Source organism: Herpailurus yagouaroundi, unplaced genomic scaffold, assembly GCF_014898765.1.
Source record: "Herpailurus yagouaroundi ecotype Mexico unplaced genomic scaffold, PumYag 184, whole genome shotgun sequence".
Classification (NCBI taxonomy): Eukaryota; Metazoa; Chordata; class Mammalia; order Carnivora; family Felidae; genus Herpailurus; species Herpailurus yagouaroundi.
In genome coordinates, this window is record NW_024412415.1 from 21,935,457 (window position 1) to 21,953,048 (window position 17,592).

The window sequence follows — 17,592 nt, forward strand, 5'->3', positions numbered from 1 at the left end:
TATTCTGTGTCTCCCTCTCTCTCTGCTCCTCCCCCACTCATGCTCTGTCAGAAATAAATAAACATTAAAAATAAATAAATAAATATATAACAAATAAACAAAACATCTCCTCCCCTTCCCCCCACCCACTATTTCCTAGCTTTGTCCATGAAAAGACCTAGAAACAGTAACCATTCTAATAACACCACCAACCTTAATGCCCAGATTACAGTCTTTTTTTTTTAACTTGTTTTATTTTTTATTTTTTAAAATTTACATCCAAATTAGTTAGCATATAGTGCAAAAATGATTTCAGGAGTAGATTCCTTAATGCCCCTTACCCATTTGGCTCATCCCTCCTCCCCACAACCCCTCCCATAACCCTCAGTTTGTTCTCCATATTTATGAGTCTCTTCTGTTTTGTGTCCCTCCCTGGTTTTATAACATTTTTGTTTCCCTTCCCTTATGTTCATCTGTTTTGTCTCTTAAAGTCCTCATATTAGTGAAGTCATATGATTTTTGTCTTTCTCTGACTAATTTCACTATTTTAATTCCACTTGAGATCCATGTCTTTCTTCAGTACTAGAAAATTCTCAGTATTTGAATATTGATGTTCCTGCTTCTGGGATTTCCTTCTGCAGCTTCTATTAGGTAGATGTACATATGTCTTTGTCAGTCTCTCTTCAATGCATGTTAACCTTTCTTTTGTATTTTTAACTTTTTGCTTCTCTTTATCTCCTTTTAGGTGCATTGTCTCTTATCTCTCTTCTAATTCATTTCCTCTTCATTTCATTTGATCAGTGTAACCAATGAGTTTGAGTTTTTAAGTAGAATGACTGTGTTTTTGTTAATGTAATTTCTACTTGGTTCTTTCCTAAATTCAGTGTTCTTCTGGTAAAAAAAAAAAAATATTAGCTCTTGCCTAATAGTTTCTATTCCTGCTTTTTGGGGAGTGGGCAAATGAAAAATCCTGATTTAAAATATTTAAAAATAGGGGCGCCTGGGTGGCGCAGTCGGTTAAGCGTCCGACTTCAGCCAGGTCACAATCTCATGGTCCGTGAGTTTGAGCCCCGCATCGGGCTCTGGGCTGATGGCTCAGAGCCTGGAGCCTGTTTCCGATTCTGTGTCTCCCTCTCTCTCTGCCCCTCCCCCGTTCATGCTCTGTCTCTCTCTGTCCCAAAAATAAAAAATAAAAATAAAAAAATTTTAAAAAAGTGGAAAAAAAAAATATTTAAAAATAGATTTTAGGTTTAGATTTTTATTTATAGATTTAGAAAATCTAGTTATTATGGTATAAGTTTTGTCGTGTCTGCCGTTTCTCGGTCTTGGTAACTTCTTTACGCAGTTTGTTATGTTTGTGAGGTTATTTTTAGCAGGGTTTGCTTTCTGAGAGAGCTCCATATATTCTACATGAATAAATGTCATTATAGGTTGATTTCACATTTACCTTTCCTAGCTTATCAGAGTTTTCACTGCTTTCGGTGTACCTTTCTACACTAAAATTTGGCACAGTGTCCCCACACCATCTGGGAAAGATGAATTTTCTCTGACCACTGACAAGAGCATCTTTTCCACCCATGACTCCAGTTTCATTTCCATTTGCCTAATGTTATGGGTAGTGTTTTATAGTCTGTGTTTCACAGGTGTAGTCCTTCATGACTCCCACACATGCATCAGTTTTTAGCTGTTAGACTCTTTTGGCTTCTGTTCCTGTTTACTGCTCTCACTTTGAGTTACTGCTTTATTTTTAGTGTCAGGGCATTTTCCTTGCCTGAGTTGGAGTTTAGCAATATTTCCTTCATTACATTTTATCCAACATGTCCATTTGGACATCCATGGTTTGGAGCAGAATAGTGTTCTGAGTCATCCTCAGAAAACTATATTGACCAGAAGCTTCTATTTAAGTTCTCATGATTCTTAAGAAAATGTGAAAAATCAAGTAATGGCATCTTAAATGCAACTTTAAGTCTTTATTAGTTATTTTTCTTTTGATTAACTGATCTTAAGATGTAAAAATATTTCTTAAAACATTAGACTGTTTTAGGAAGGCATAAGGAATGTAGTATTGCTTCTCTTCTTCTTCCTTTTTTTTTTTTTTTTTTTTTTACTGGGGGTGGGGATTGTCTGAATTTTGTTTCTTCTGAATCACATATCGAAGAAAAACAAACAATATCATATCTCATTTTAAAAATTGCTCAACATATTCCCTTCATGTAATTTCAAAAGAGACTAGATGGTCTAGAAATGTGACCTATGAATAAAATTAAAAAGTTACATGCTTTTGAAGATATTTATTATAGTGTTAACCTTTAAAAGTGAAAAAGAATATTTAACAGTAGGAACAGTTTAGTACATTATGTTAAGTGCAACTCATTAGAATTGTGTAGCCATTTAAGGCATGAATTATAAAGATTATGTGGAGATACATATTCCTTCTGTTTTTTGTAGGAAAGCATAGTATGAAATTGTGTGTATAGATGAAAATTAGAAGGGAATATGAAAAATAAAAACAATTGGATGATGGTGGAAGGATTATGAACACTTTTTTCTTTAAAAAGAGTTTCCTTCAGTGATATTGCCATTCTTGCCATTCTTCCCATCTAAGTGGAGCCAAATAGTATTCCTATTCTTGGTTAGATTCCAAGTAGATGTGGTGGGGTGAGGCAGGGATGGGGGTGGAGGAAGGAGTGGCAAGTGGAGGCCAAAACAGTCACCTTTGTTTCTGAAGCTGATACTGAAGTATGTAGCTGAGGTGTGAGCCACATTAGGTCTGCTCACTAAACCCAGAGTTATTTCCCCAGTTGCAGCAACACCCCAGACCAAAGCAGGCCTCTCCCCCGCCCTGGCCTATTCCTGTCCCTAGTTGGAGTTGATCCCACGAAGATGGAGAGTGAAACTGAGCTGAACCCATCCAGTTTGTTCTACCCAAATAAATCATTCCACCTGAAGTGAGGGCCAGAGAGAGGCCACGAGTTACTGTATGAATTTCTACCACAAAAGATAAGGAATCATGAGTGGTTGGAGGTAAGAGTTCTAAAGTAATGGTAATTTTAGAATAAAAATGTCATGTGTATATTTTGGCATTTTTTTGATTAGCTAAAGTGTAGTTACTGAAATTTAATTACTTTTATTTTTTTTAGAATTTTGAGTATATCCCAAATAATAATTATTTTCTGCCTTTAGGCGTTTAAATGCAGAATTGGAGGCAAAAACAGCTGATCTGGTTCGACAAGCTGAGGAAGTAATAGTAAGTAAATATGCAATTATTACTAATTTCATGTGAGTGCTAGTTTTTTTTTTAACTTTTTAAAAGTGCCCAAAACATAAATTTTTAGTTCAATGAATTATCACAGAATGAACATGAATATGTGAATAGGTGTATGTATATATATGCAAGTATATGTTTTTGATATGCACGCATTTTTGAAAAGCCACTGAAAAAGTGTTTTCTATTTGATGTTCCAGTCATCTAATTAGTAAGAGCATTCATACTTAGTAATCTTTCCCACTACTTTAAAATTAATGTTTGAGAGTAGATGTATATAATTAATTCTGGTAATTCAGTAAGGATAGAAATAACATGGGCTCTGCAAAAATGTTGAATAAAGGATAACAGTCATCACTGATACTCAGATGGTAATTTGTTTCTTCAATTCTGCAGTTGGATGTGACTCAGATTCTTAGGGCTAGACTAGTCAGTTTTATAGTTAGAGAAAATGTAGTGAAGTTTTATCACTAGACAATATAAGCATATTTTGCCCCATTCTGGCTACCAAATTGTTTATTCCTAATGTAAGCAGCTCCGTATTTATTCCTTAGAGGAATAAAGTGGCTGCTTTCAAACTTTTTTCAGTTTTTACTCTACTTAATAAATCTTCTTTTAAATTCTCACCCATCCCCCTTAGGAGGGTAGTGAAGAATAGGGAATAATTTGTTTGAACTGCCTTATACAGTCCTTCATTATTCGTTAGTTTTGAAATAAGAAATATATGTTATATATAATATTATGTATACACATATGTATAGTATGTATATATAATGTATAATGTATACACATATATAATATATAATATAATATATATAATATACATGTACACACATATATACACACATACATACACACACATCACATTCTTTTCAGGTAATGTATTCAGATAACGGTTATAGACTTGCTAGTTTCATTTGTAATTAAATATTTTACTAAAAGTAAATTTTTATGATATCTTTTAGTTTTTGCCAGTGTCTAAAGACTAGGAAAATAACAAACCATATTGTAGGAAAATGAGGGATTTATTGCTCCAAGAATCCTCTAATAAGGACAATCTACCTCTACCCTGAAAAAGAGTAAATTAGAAGCCCAGGAAGGGCTAGGAAAGGGGAGAAGACATTGCTGCCCCACAGAAGCTAATGGATATAACTTTTGCTGCCTTGAATTTTTGTTTACTCACTTTCATGTCTTGATACATCATTACAAAAAACTTAGTACTTTAGTGCTTCATGATCTTCTTAACACTGAAGTCGTGCCTATTTTGAGATAAGTATTTCTACACATTAAACAGATTTATGTTCTCATTTCCTGTGAGCCTAATTTCCTTTGTATGTTACAAGTTGGAAGACTAATGTGGTGGGGAAACAGGAGTTAGATAAGATCACATAAGGCATTGATACATTTTTCCTTTAAAATTGACTTTCTTAATCCAAAAAGAATGAAAGGTGAAATTACATTGTTCCAAACCTTATATTCATACCATAACATTTCGAATTCTGTGCCTGGATTTCATGGAAGCTATGGACAACTCTGAAATGATTAATGATCAGAAAGGCACTTAACCATATCCTGGTTTTGTGATTTTTGTTTATATGACTTACCTTTACTCATTTAACTAGAGAGATCAGCAAGAAGACCAATCGAGGCCTGTTTCAACACAAATTAAATCGTATGAAAAGGAAGAGGATTGCAATTTAAAGTAAGTTAAATCTCAAATACCATTTTTTTGATGATGCATTTGGATCTTTTTTTATGTAAGATCTTTTTGCATGTAAGTATTGGAAATTTATAATTTGAAGAATAATGTAATGTATAATGTAGTAATAAAATGGGAGCTTATATCAGCCAGACACAATGTAAACCCTTTACCTACTTTATCTCATTTAATTCTCAGAGTACTATTTTGAAATAAATGTTATTGTCCTCATTTTAAAAATGAGGAAACTAGAACTTAGCAAAGTTCAGGAGCTTGCCCAAGGATATATAGATAATATGTAATTTCACTGAGATGCAAACCACAGTTGGTTAAGATTTCCGAACCTGTTCTTACATCCTATACTTTCTTTTAAAATTGCATATGAAAATTAGGTAAAAATTAATAAATTAGTAAAAATAGAATATATTAGATCTTTTTCCCTTGAATTTCATGTGGACTTCAGGTATGTTAAAAGAAAAAAATAGGGACCCAAAAAGTATTTAGGAATAAATTTAACAGGAAACATAAAAGATCTATGTGAATAAAACTATAAAATCTTAAAGCTGAGGCAATAATGATCACCCAACATTCTAAGTTTCTTGCTATGAACAAAAGTCAGACTATTCTCTTCGAAGCCAACAGATAGGAGTTGGGTTTTGAACCTCAAGCTGAGTCTTTCTATGCCATGATCAGTGAAAATCCAGTTGATGAAATCTCCCAGCCTCGTCTCTGGGTGACTATATGGAACTTATGGTAGAAAAAAGTGTGGCTTTAGCTTTGTAGTTAGGTGGTAGCCAGTGAGGAAACTGATCCTGGAAAGATAGAGAAGTTGTATTAAATGTACCAGCAGTGGATTTAGTAAAACTGCCACCTTTGCTAAATGGGAAGGCAGAACAGGTGTCAAATGAACTTGTGCGTTAGGGAGAGAGGTTGGAAAACAGAATATTAGTAGTATGTGCTGTTAGTTACTATTAGCTGTATTATTCTTTGCCCACTGAATGGTCTTGGCACTTTTGTCAAAACTCACCTGACCAGAGACACATGGTTTTATTGGTGGACTCTTCAATTCTACCCAATTGATCTATATATCTTTTTTTTTTTAATTTTTTACTGTTTATTTGTTTTTGAGAGAGAGAAAGAGTGTGAGCAGGGGAGGTGCAGAGCGATAAGGAGACACAGAATCCAAAGCAGGCTCTAGGCTCTGAGCTGTCAGCACAGAGCCTGATGCGAGGCTCGAACTCATGGACCATGAGATCATGACCTGAGCTGAAGTTGGACACTCAACCGACTGAGCCACCCAGGCGTCCCAATCTATATATCTTTTCTTATGCCCTCCCTCACTGTCTTGATGACCCTTGGTTTGTAGAATTAGCTGCTTTTTGACAAGAAAAATTATGATGTAGAGAAATTCTTTGAGGAACAAAAGCCTATTAAAGCTCAGCCTTGAAGTAAAAGTCAAACTAAAGATGTGTGCTTCATGCTATTGATAAAACTTTACAGTGGATTAAGATTCTTCAGGGCAAGGATCATTTTGAATGGCACCTAGTGAAACTTTCCAATTGGGTAAAATGGCTCAGTGCAAAGATCTAACTAAAGCTGTAGTTTCCCCATAGAAACCTGTCAATTTCAAAGTAAGCCATTTTTAAAGTCAGGAAGGAGAAGGGGAGGAGGGTGAGGTGTTCAGTTTAAAGAAATACAGTCTCGGAGAGAACTGTAGGTGTGGTAATGGCACACAAAACTAACTGGAATCAAATAGGTGTGAAGTCCACTAGTTTTTGAGGGAGTTTTATTGGCAAAGAAACTTTGAGTGATAGACTAAAACTGTGACTATTTAAATCTTAAAACAGCTGTGCGTCCTCCCATTCTTCTGAGATGAAGAAGCAGGCTGTGAAAGCAGCACAGCCCCAAGAGGGTCTAATGTTTAAACACCTTAGAAGGCTTAGAAACAGAAAAGAAATATGTTATTTAAGCAGTAGTATAGTTGGCTCATACTTGAAATATTGGGACATCATTCATTTACTCAAAAATACTGCGTATGATACAGCAATTCTCCTTTCGCTGGTTACCCAAGAGAAATGAAGACACATGTCCAAACAAAAACCTTTATGCGAATGTTTATAGCACTTTTATTTATAATTGCAAAACTGGAACAACTCAAATATCTATCAAGTAGTAAACAGGTAGGATAAGCAAATTATGTTGTATCCATGCAATGGAATACTACTTGGCAGTAACAAGCAATGAACTATTGATGCAGCAGCAACATAGAAGCTAAGTGAAAGAAGCTAGACTAAAACATATGTATGCTGTATGATTCCATTTTTTTTAAGTTTTTATTTAAATTCCAGTTAGTTACCATACAGTGTAATATTAGTTTCAGGTGTACAATATAGTGATTCAACACTGCCATACATCACCCTGTGCTCATCATGACAAGTGCACTGCTTAATCCCCATCACCTATTTCACCCATCCCCCCACCATTCACCTCACCTCTGGTAACCATCAGTTTGTTCTCTGTAGTTAAGAGTCTATTTTCTAGTTTGCCTCTCTCTCTCTTTTTTTTCCTTATCCCTATGTTCCTTTATTTGACATTCTGGAAATGGTAAAACTATAGAGACAGAATCTGATTCGTGGTTTTATGTTGTGGAGGGGAGATAATTAACTGCAAAGCACAAGGGAACTTTTGGGGGTGATGGAAACATTCTCTGTCTTGGTTGTTATAGTTATATGATCATAACGTTTGTTAAAATTTATAGAGCTGTATAGCTAAAAAGAGTATATTTTACTGTAAATCAGTAAATCTTTCTGAAAAAAAAATGAAACAATTTTTGAATACCATCCATGCCAGGTCTAGCTACTGGTGATACAGTGATAACAGACCAGGTCCTGCTTCCAAGGAGTTAATGCCTGGTGCATTTTAATTTTTTTTAATAAAATTTTTTCCCATAAAAATTTTTTTATATCATCATTTGACATACACACATGAAACAACTTATCCTTATTATATATAACACTTTCTGATACTTTATGGGAAATGATGCTATCAAAATTCCAAAATTTGGATTACAGAGAAGATGAGGCATGGCTTTTATCAAGTAAATGAATAGATTGAAATGATGGTAATGACTGCTAATGCCTAGTTTCTGTTGAAGCAAGTGAGAGACTGATTTCACAAGCCTAAAGATAAATCTGTTGGTTTTCTTTCACAAAATTTTCCTTAAGTGCAAAGTGGTGATGACACCTCTGTTTACCTTGGTCAGGTGACTTTTTAAAAAAATACTACTGTTTGAACAATTGGCTTTTAAACATGCTCCTTGACTATTGGGAATTGCTGAATATGGAAGGTAATTCTTTAGAGAGATAATCCATTTTAGCTTGGAGAATAATACACCTAAATGATTATGGTCAGGCAGTATACATTATAATAGGTCTTCAACATCCACGGTTACTCTGCCAAACAATACAGTTGGAAAACCAGAATCTAGCTTCTTAACAGTATGGGATACATATCCTTCGGTCTGTTGGAAGCAAGGTTTACCACACAAATCATTTCATGTTACGTACAAACCTTTCATGGAGAAATGTAATGAAAGTAACTAGAATACTGTATTTTAGTTCATTTTTCACAGAAATACACTAGCAAAGTAATGTCACTCAGCTAAACCTGAGGGAGACAGATAACCGTTAAATGTCTTTTGGCTGATACGTTTGTGTATCTGGGAAGGAACAATGGAAGCTACAGAAAATGTAAGGAAACAGCAAATATTTTTGATATGAAGGCCATGGAAGAGGACAGTTAAAATTTTGTATAAAATTTGGTAACATTTTAATGTCATATGTGAGAATGATTCTTACTCTGTAATTTTAAGCTGTTTTGAAAGCCTTCTTTTTATTCTTTGCAAAGCTATTTCTGGTTCTTTGAGAGGTTGTATATAATATCTATCTAAGTATATTTTTGTATTTAATATTGAAATAACCTATGTGTAACTAGTTCAGTAGGTGACATCTGATAGAAAGTAATTTTGTTTTTATGTCCTTATTCTGGTAATGAGTTCTCAGGGGGATATGATGGAGTGTTTTGTTTTTAAATATTTTATTTATTTATTTATTTATTTATTTATTTATTTATTTATTTATTTATTTATTTATTTTGGGAGAAACAGAGTGAGAATGTGAGTGGGGGAAAGGCAGAGAGGGAGGGAGAGAATCCCCATCAGGCTCCACACAGTCAGTGAAGAGCTGCATGCAGAACTCCATCCCACAAACCATGAGATCATGACCTGAGCCGAAATCAAGAATAGGACACTTCACCAACTGAGACATCCAGTGCCTGTTTTGTTTTTTAATAGCAACAAGATATAGAAATAATAATATATGTAATGGGGATGATCTAGACAATTGATCAGGGGGTAGGCAGAATCTTGCTGTGAAGAGCCAGATAGTAAATATTTTTGTATTTGTCAGCTTTACAGTTTTTGTCACTACTCAACTTCGCTGCTGGTAGTGTGAAAACAGCCATAGATAATGTGAAAATGAGTTGATGTGGATGGATTCAGCCCATGGGCCAGAGAGTGCAGACCCCATAAACACTCTTTGTATTAAATAAAAACATATTTTGAAAACTGCGCAGAAAAATGAGTTGTATTTTAGAGGTACAAATTTCTAGTAATAAATTAAGTCAGTCACAGGGATGTAATGTACACCACAGGGAATATAGTCAGCAATATTCTAACAACTTTGTACGGTGACAGATGGCAACTAGACCTATTGTGGAGATCATTTTGTGTTGTATAAAAATACTGAATCACTATGATGTACACCTGAAACTAATAGACTATTGTATGTCAATTAAAAAAAAGTGAAGTTAAAATGTTTAAAAAATGAATTGTATTTTAGATTCATGCATTTAGCAAATATTTGCTCGGTGACAATTTAAGAACCTATATACCATGTACTACACCATGTACTAGGCATAGAGCAGTGAACAAGGCAGACATGATTCCTACCTTCATGGATTTCACAGTGTAATGGGAGAAAGAAATACAGACCACGTATTTAAATGCATTAAACAAAGGATAACACTGGGCGGGCTCACACTAAAAAGCCTTGTGGTGAATTATTTTGTAAAATAGATAATCCCTGTGTGCAGCCAATAATCACTCCTTATGATTTTAATTTGTTAAAGTTTGTGCTTCATTTTCCTACAAAAATATTGGTATTACATTATAACTTCTTAAAGGTGAATTATTTAACCAAAGCAATTTTCTTGTGTTAATAAATTAACATGTGCATAACTAGAATTATAGCAAAGTCTACTTGGTAGTTGTCTATTTTCCCTTTCAGATGTAATTACTATTGACTTTTATTGTGTCTCAGCTTAGTATCGTCTATTATTAATATATAATGTTTATTTTTGGTCTGTAGAGGTCTGTTGTCTGAAGGGATAGTTCATCTTCATTCAGAAACTAAGGTATGAAATTGAACTTGCTGTAAATGTAATTACGTTGTATAGAATTTAGGTTATTTTTTAGGCTTTTCTTAGAACAAAACAGAGGAGTATGACTCTACAGAAATAGAATATAAGCCTTGATACTTAGAAGAGATGCCTTCATGATGTGTTACTTATAAAAAAGCTGAATCCTTTTTTGTCTCATAATTTCACTGAACAATTTGGTTATATACTGGAAGAAATTCTGAGTAAAATGAATCTGTAACCTAAGGAGTTTGTTTTCCCTCTGAAGCTGAAATTCACCAGGTATTCGACCCAAAAAAGAAAATTATTTATATACTAAGAAGGTAATTTGAAAGGTTTATTCATTTAAATATTTGCAGTGTATAGATCACTATTACAGGTGCTGGGCTTATTGAGATCTACGGGTTCCCCACCCACAGATATCTAGGCCAAGAAAACAGCGTATGTGAAGGCCTGCCTGGGGAATAAGCAGTGAGGAGAACTCAGTTCTGTGAGTCATAACATCCGGTTTAATATTCCACTAGCCAGCTGAATATCCTTGACTTTATGGGACTCATTTTCCTTATCTTTGAACCTGTTGGTGCTAGTGATATCTAGGTCTTTTCCAGCTATACAGTTTCTGGGATTCTTTAAAATACAATTCAATAATTCCATGAAAATAGGAGTTCTTCTGTGTAGTAAACTAGCAGTTCTGTGTATTACAAAACTGCTTTCCAGGGCAAATGATTAGAATCTTATTAATCAATAATTTAAATTCTTTGATGTAGCCAAAGACCAAAAATGTTGATGCAGTGAACAAGATTCAAAACAAACTACACTCTACAAATAAAGGAAGGAAAACAAATTCAAGGTATAGTACAGTTTTAAAAGTATTACTTTCTATTTTTTTAGTTTTATGATTCATACTATCATGATTTTAGTTACTAAGCTCTTTCTCTTTCTCCAGATCTTTTTATACATGGCATTGTATATATCTTATCTACATTCGGTAATTTAAAACATTCTCAACTCAGAAATGTCTTACAGCAGTTAGTAAACATTGTACACAGTTCTTTTAAGCAAAATCGCCACATTTCAAATTTTTAAATGTTATTTTTAGTGAGATATTTTCTTAGAACTGAGTCTAGAACATAGGTTGTCTTTGCCTAGTTTTCTCAGACTAGTCTACTTTTTCGAACATTTAATAGAACACCATACATTATTGTGTGTATTGACATACAGAGTGATTTGGTAGGCTCTAAATAAGACTATAGTATCATTATAATTTACATTCTATTGTTTTTGGTGATAAAGAATTCAAGACTGTTCTTAGTAGTTTAAGCTTGAAAAGGGGACCCAAGAGGCAATCTAGGATAGGAGACCTTCTGGAAAAGGAAGGTCATACCTACAATGGGTTGTACCAACACGCTTCTTATTCACAGTAAATTATTAAGTGTCTATTAATTATCCAAACTGATACTGCATTATAATCCTGGAAAAATCTTTGTTAATGTTGGTGTCTTTTAATAGGCTAAATAACTTTTTTTGTTTTTTGAATAAAAGAAAAAATACAGTGAAGGGATAAGGAAAATAAAATAAATCTAAAATAGATTGATAGGGGAGCCTGGTGGCTCAGTTGGTTGAGGGTCCAAATTGGTTTCGGCTCAGGTCATAATCTCATGGTTCGTAGGATTGAGCCCCACATTGAGCTCTGCACTGATAGCGTGGAGCCTGCTTGGGATTCTCTCTCTCTCTCTCTCTCTCTCTCTCTCTCTTTCTCTTTCTCTCTCTTTCTCTCTCTTTCTCTCTCTTTCTCTCTGTCTCTGTGTCCCTCCCTCTGTCCCTCCCCTGGTTACACTCATGCTCTCTTTCTCTCAAAATACATAAACATTAAAATAAATAAAATTGATAGAAGAAAAGAGAACATATACTGCGTACATCAGTACATGCATGCATACATAACTGGTTATCTTATTTTCAGACTTCAAAACTACTTTTTAAGGAAAAGGTTGTTTTTATAAATAGAATTCTGAAGTTTGTGCTTATGTATTAAAAGAAAGTTAGGCTTTAAATTAAGTAAAAAGTTAAAAACAAGGCTTTGGAATCATAAACTTGATGGGTTAGGCTTGGCCCATTCCTTAATGCCTTTACTAGTGACTTTTATTTCATATTTCCTCTCTTGTTAAGAAAAGCAAATCCAACTTTTGGTTGATTTTGATTCTGGTTAGAATGTGTTTCTTTAGGTGGAAAAAAAAGTTGATTTTGATTGAGCTAATAAATGTTCACTCTAATTCTTAAGAGGTATTATTCTCAGTGTTTGCAGAATTATGGCTAAACGCAATATCACTTTATATAGTTCTTCAGCAGCATATAAGTTAAAATCCGCAGTCTGGATCTAACTTGGGAGGCCAAGTTCAGCACTCTTAGTTTTGATGTTTACTTGTTTGGAGGCAATGTGCAGACAAACTGGTTTCATAAGCCTTCTCTAGCTCTGTGGCCGTGTGATTCATAAAGATTGAAAGTCAGCCAAGTCTTTTATAATATAATCCTTGGAAGTATCGATTATAGGTTTCATCATAAATTCAAAATTAATAATTTTTTAATTAATAATTTTGATCTTTTTTATTTGGATAAAAGTCATATTTCTTTTGTATGTTGACATTGTATATAATATATAATGAGTATGTATATGTGTGTGTATGTTTATTTATAGTATAAAATTGAAATACTTTGATGTACAGACTGCCAATGATGTTGCCATTCCAGAGGATTTCTCAGACTTTTCTCTTGCTAAAACAATTAGTAAAATTGAAGGGCAACTGGAGGAAGAAGGCTTACCTGATTATATCGATGATGATATTTTTTGTGGTGTTAGTAATGACATTGGAATAGGTAAGTTTTCTTCTGTTTATTTTTATCTGTATATCACAATTACTTAGAAACAGATATTTGGGAAATATTTTTTTGCATTTAAAAAAAGTATTGTGATACCTTGCACTTGTTTCAAAATCATCTAGTGGGACTTGATGGTAGGAGGAATGAGTGGAATTATAGATGACATAAAATTGGTTATGAGTCAGTTGAAGATGGATGATAGGAAAGTGGTTTTTCATTGACAATGTCTTTCTACTTTTATATGTTTGACATTTTCCATTATAAAAAGTAAAAGTGAAAAAGACTATATGGTATTGGTTTCATTGACCACTGTTCAACTAAGGTTAAAATGCCCCATAGCTTATCATTAAACATTAAAATACTTTTTAAAACCCAATGTCTTTGTATTTCTTTCATTGATTGTTACCGTATTCTACGTATGGCATGTTAAAAGGATAAATGAATCACTCATGTGGCATCAGTTAAAATAATCAAATTAGTTTTCTAATGAATGTGATTTTCTTTCTTATAAACTCATTCTCTGCATATCACTTTGAAAAATAATAAGTTCAGATACTCTAAAAACATTATCAGTAGTGCCTCTAGAACTGTTGAATTTATGAGGTGCCACCTATGCTATTGTAAACATAAGACAGTTGAGTGTAGATGAAGAGTTAATACTGAACTATAATTGTAAGTTCAGGCAATCCACTTGGCCTCTCTGTAATTGCAATTTCTTAATTTCAAAATTTAGCAGTTTATATTAGATGGTCATAAGGTTATCTTTAAAATTCTGATTCTGTGAAAACAATAGCAATTTATATGTATAATGATTATTGTGCTACATGCTAGTCATTCATAAATGAGCAATTCATTTATGAATTTATCACATTTACTGGCTAGTAAATCTAAGCTTTCTGGGGTACTTGTCAGAAGAGAAGATAAAGGAAGCAGGAAGCTGCCTTTAGGTCTTTGTCAAGATGCCTTCAAGGACACACTGGTCACATGTTGGCTGTTTCTCAGTACATAGTCACCCGTGGTCCCATTACAATATTCCTGCTCCCAGATACATAGAACCAATACAACAGACTACCTTAAATTGCCAGTTGGTTTTTATTGCTGAATCACCTCTCTGCCACTTTGTCTCCCTGCATTCCCTTTCCAGAGTCTTTGGCCTAGGTGTCTGTCCTTTTGGGGGAGTTTTTCTCTTATTCCAGATATGAATGGGTATCTTACAGGCAAGAGGAAAAGATAAGAAAAGTAGTTTAGTAGCACATACTGCTTTCTAAGACTAAAGTCAGAGGGAGATGGGGATGGGAGGTTAATGCTGTGGCCTACAGAGATGAGAGCACTCAACTCCTTGATGACACCAAGGTTAGTTGGGGAGAGAAAGAGATGGACAAACTCAGGCTCTCGCATTCTTCCTCCTTTCCCCTTAGAGAACAGCTACTGCAAACTTCACATTTTTATATTTATCATTTCCCTTCTATCCTGTGCTAACCTGGAGTGACACGAGAGGCTTGAAGGAGAGTTAAGGCTGGAGAGATCTAGGTGGGTTAGAGCCAGTCATCATTAATCATCTCCATGATAACACTGGAAGCATTTAATAGAGCTTTGGGGGCACCTGGGTGGCTCAGTCAAACGTCAGACTCTTCATCTTGGCTCAGGTCATGATCTCACGGTTTGGGAGATCTAGCCTTGCATCAGGCTCTGTGCTGACAGCACGGAGCCTGCTTGGGATTCTCTCTTTCTCTCTTCCTGTCTCCCTGTACCTCCCCAGCCCACATGTGCACTCTCTCTCTCTCAAATAAACTTAAAAAAAATAAATAAAAAGAAGAGCTTTGGAAGGAGTATGCATGAAGAGATTTTGTGCATTCTCTGGGGTATATTCTAATGACTTCTCAGAGACCACTCAGGGTGTTTACTCAACATAAGATCCATGAAGGCAAAGCTTGTTTTATCCCTATTAGGTCTGGAACATTGTAGAGACTTAATGTATATTTTTTCAATGAATGATTGAATGAATTGTGGAGTGAGTGCTAATTTCAGTTTTCACTTTATTTACTTGTATACACCTAGAAACATCCAAGATGTACTGCTGATATCATTGAATAAAGAACTTTAGGTAGCAATGAAATACTTTGCAAAGGCAGATCTTAGAGTTTGTGCAAGAAAGCTTCAGCAGTAAGGTATTAGTGTATTTCTTTGCTTCTAAGGCACATAGACTACATTATAACTTCCGTGAAATTGGCATGTGTATTACAGTCAATGGTATTTTATAATCACAATGGCTGAGACTGAAGTTGAGTTTTGCTCGAGTGGTTTTGTGTTTGTTTCTGCCAAACACCTGGGGATGTTACCAACCTGAAACCACTTTAAATTTTGACTGAGGTATTTTGTACCACCTTGGTAAAGACAAATTCAGTTTGCAAGAGTGAATACTGGCTTGTGGTTTAGACTCTAAGGAGAGGTTTTTGGGGTTTTTTCCCTCTTTACTCAGTTCCACTGTTGAAATGTGAACAGTTCCTTTCTGTTGGGTGGATTTGTTTTTCCTTTACCTTGATAGTATGAGTATTCAGTGTCTTTAGTGTTCTCAAACAGGGGTCTCCTGATAAACTTGCCATCTTGAGCATTATTTTTCCTCATAAAATGGTCTATCTGCAGTTAATGGCATCTTAGATTCAGTGAAGGACAATAAATGTAATCATTTAAATCCACAGAAGCACAGAACAGATTTCTAAAGGCCAAACTCCGTGTTATGCAGGAGGAATTGGATAATGTTGTATATGAATGCAATAAGAAGGTATGTTTTTTAAAATAAATGCTCTATATCTAAAGATATGTTAGGAGCAGTTTAATTATTTTTACAATATATGTTTATTGACATATAATTTACAGTTAACTTTTGAATTAAAAATTGTATGTAAATACTGACTTATATTCTATTCTGAGATGTTGAATTTTCACTAAGTGAAAAAATTTTAAATACTTGTTAGCAGTTAGAATTTTTTGTATAAGATTTACAAATGGAAGCTATTAAACACAAATGAAACTTCTAACTTCTATTTTTGAAGATGAGAATGGAACACAATTTGTTATTCTCCTTGAAATGGATATAAGTATCTCATTAAAAATCATATGAAACTCCTTTTTGTTTTCTGCTTTATGTTTTGATACCAAATCTTGTGTATTTTTCACATAATCTGTAATTTTATAACTATAGGAAAATGAAATTCAGGATTTAAAGTCTCAAATAAAAAACTTGGAAGAAGATTGTATGAGACAGCAGCGAACAATTAATTTGCAACAGTCTCAAACAGAAAAATATAAAACTCTTTTTGAGGAGCTAAATAAAAAATGTGATGGATTACAGCAACAGCTGTCTTCAGTAGAAAAGGTAATAATTTTGTGATTTTTCCTGCCCTAATGTTAAAAACACTATAAAACATTAAAGTTACATGTTTGTGTAGACATCACTTTTGTTCACTTATTTTGTTAGTGTTTACTAAAAAGTCTTCCACCATATATAGGAGAATATTAATAGATTTATTGAGATAAAATTCACATATAGTACACACCACATTTAAAAAAATTTTTTAATTTTTTAATGTTTATTTATTTTTGAGAGAGAGACAGAGCACAAGCAGGAGAGGGGGAGAAAGAGAGAGAGAGACACAGATTCCAAAGCAGGCTCCAGGCTCTGAGCTGTCAGCAAGAGTCAATGCGGGGCTTGAACTCATGAGCTGTGAGATCATGGCTTGAGGCGAAGTTGGATGCTTAACAGACTGAGCCACCCAGGCACCCTGAAATCACCCTTTTAAAGTATACAATTTGGGGACTTTTTCTTAAAGTTTACTTATTTTGAGAAAGAGAGAGAAAGAGAGGCATCCAGCATGAGTGGGAGAGGGACAGAGAGAAAGGGGGAGAGAGAGATTCCCAAGCAGGCTCTGCACTGTCAGTGCAGATCCCAATGCAGGGCTCAAACTCATGAACCATGTGATCATGAACCAAGCTGAAATCAAGAGAGAGATGCTTAACTGACTGAGCCACTGGGTGTCCCCCAATTTAGTGGCTTTTAATATATTCACAGAGTTGTGCAACTATCACCATGATCAATTTTAGAACATTTTAATTCAAATGAACATTTAAATTTAAATACAGGTTAACATGTAGTATATAGTTTAATAATGATTTCAGGAGTAGACGTGAATGATTCATCACTTAACCTATAACACCCAATTCTCATCCCAACAAGTGTCCTCCTTAATGCCCATCACTCATTTAACCCATCCCCCTCCTTCCTCCCCTCCAGTGACCCTCA

At 34.4% G+C, this 17,592-nt stretch overlaps 1 protein-coding gene across 3 annotated transcripts in view; it reads left to right on the forward strand.

Annotated features, from left to right (window-relative positions):
- Nucleotides 1-17,592, forward strand: part of TEX9 (testis expressed 9) — a 64,909-nt gene that overhangs the window by 10,274 nt on the left and 37,043 nt on the right. For 2 of the 3 annotated variants that reach the window (XM_040492773.1, XM_040492775.1), the window contains exons 3-9: nt 3,163-3,226; nt 4,867-4,946; nt 10,370-10,415; nt 11,186-11,268; nt 13,111-13,289; nt 15,992-16,074; nt 16,495-16,668. In XM_040492773.1, the coding sequence (XP_040348707.1) occupies nt 3,163-3,226; nt 4,867-4,946; nt 10,370-10,415; nt 11,186-11,268; nt 13,111-13,289; nt 15,992-16,074; nt 16,495-16,668 (709 nt within the window). Of the gene's footprint in view, nt 1-2,842; nt 3,004-3,162; nt 3,227-4,866; nt 4,947-10,369; nt 10,416-11,185; nt 11,269-13,110; nt 13,290-15,991; nt 16,075-16,494; nt 16,669-17,592 lie in introns of all 3 variants that reach the window. The other variant, XM_040492774.1, reaches the window with a different exon arrangement.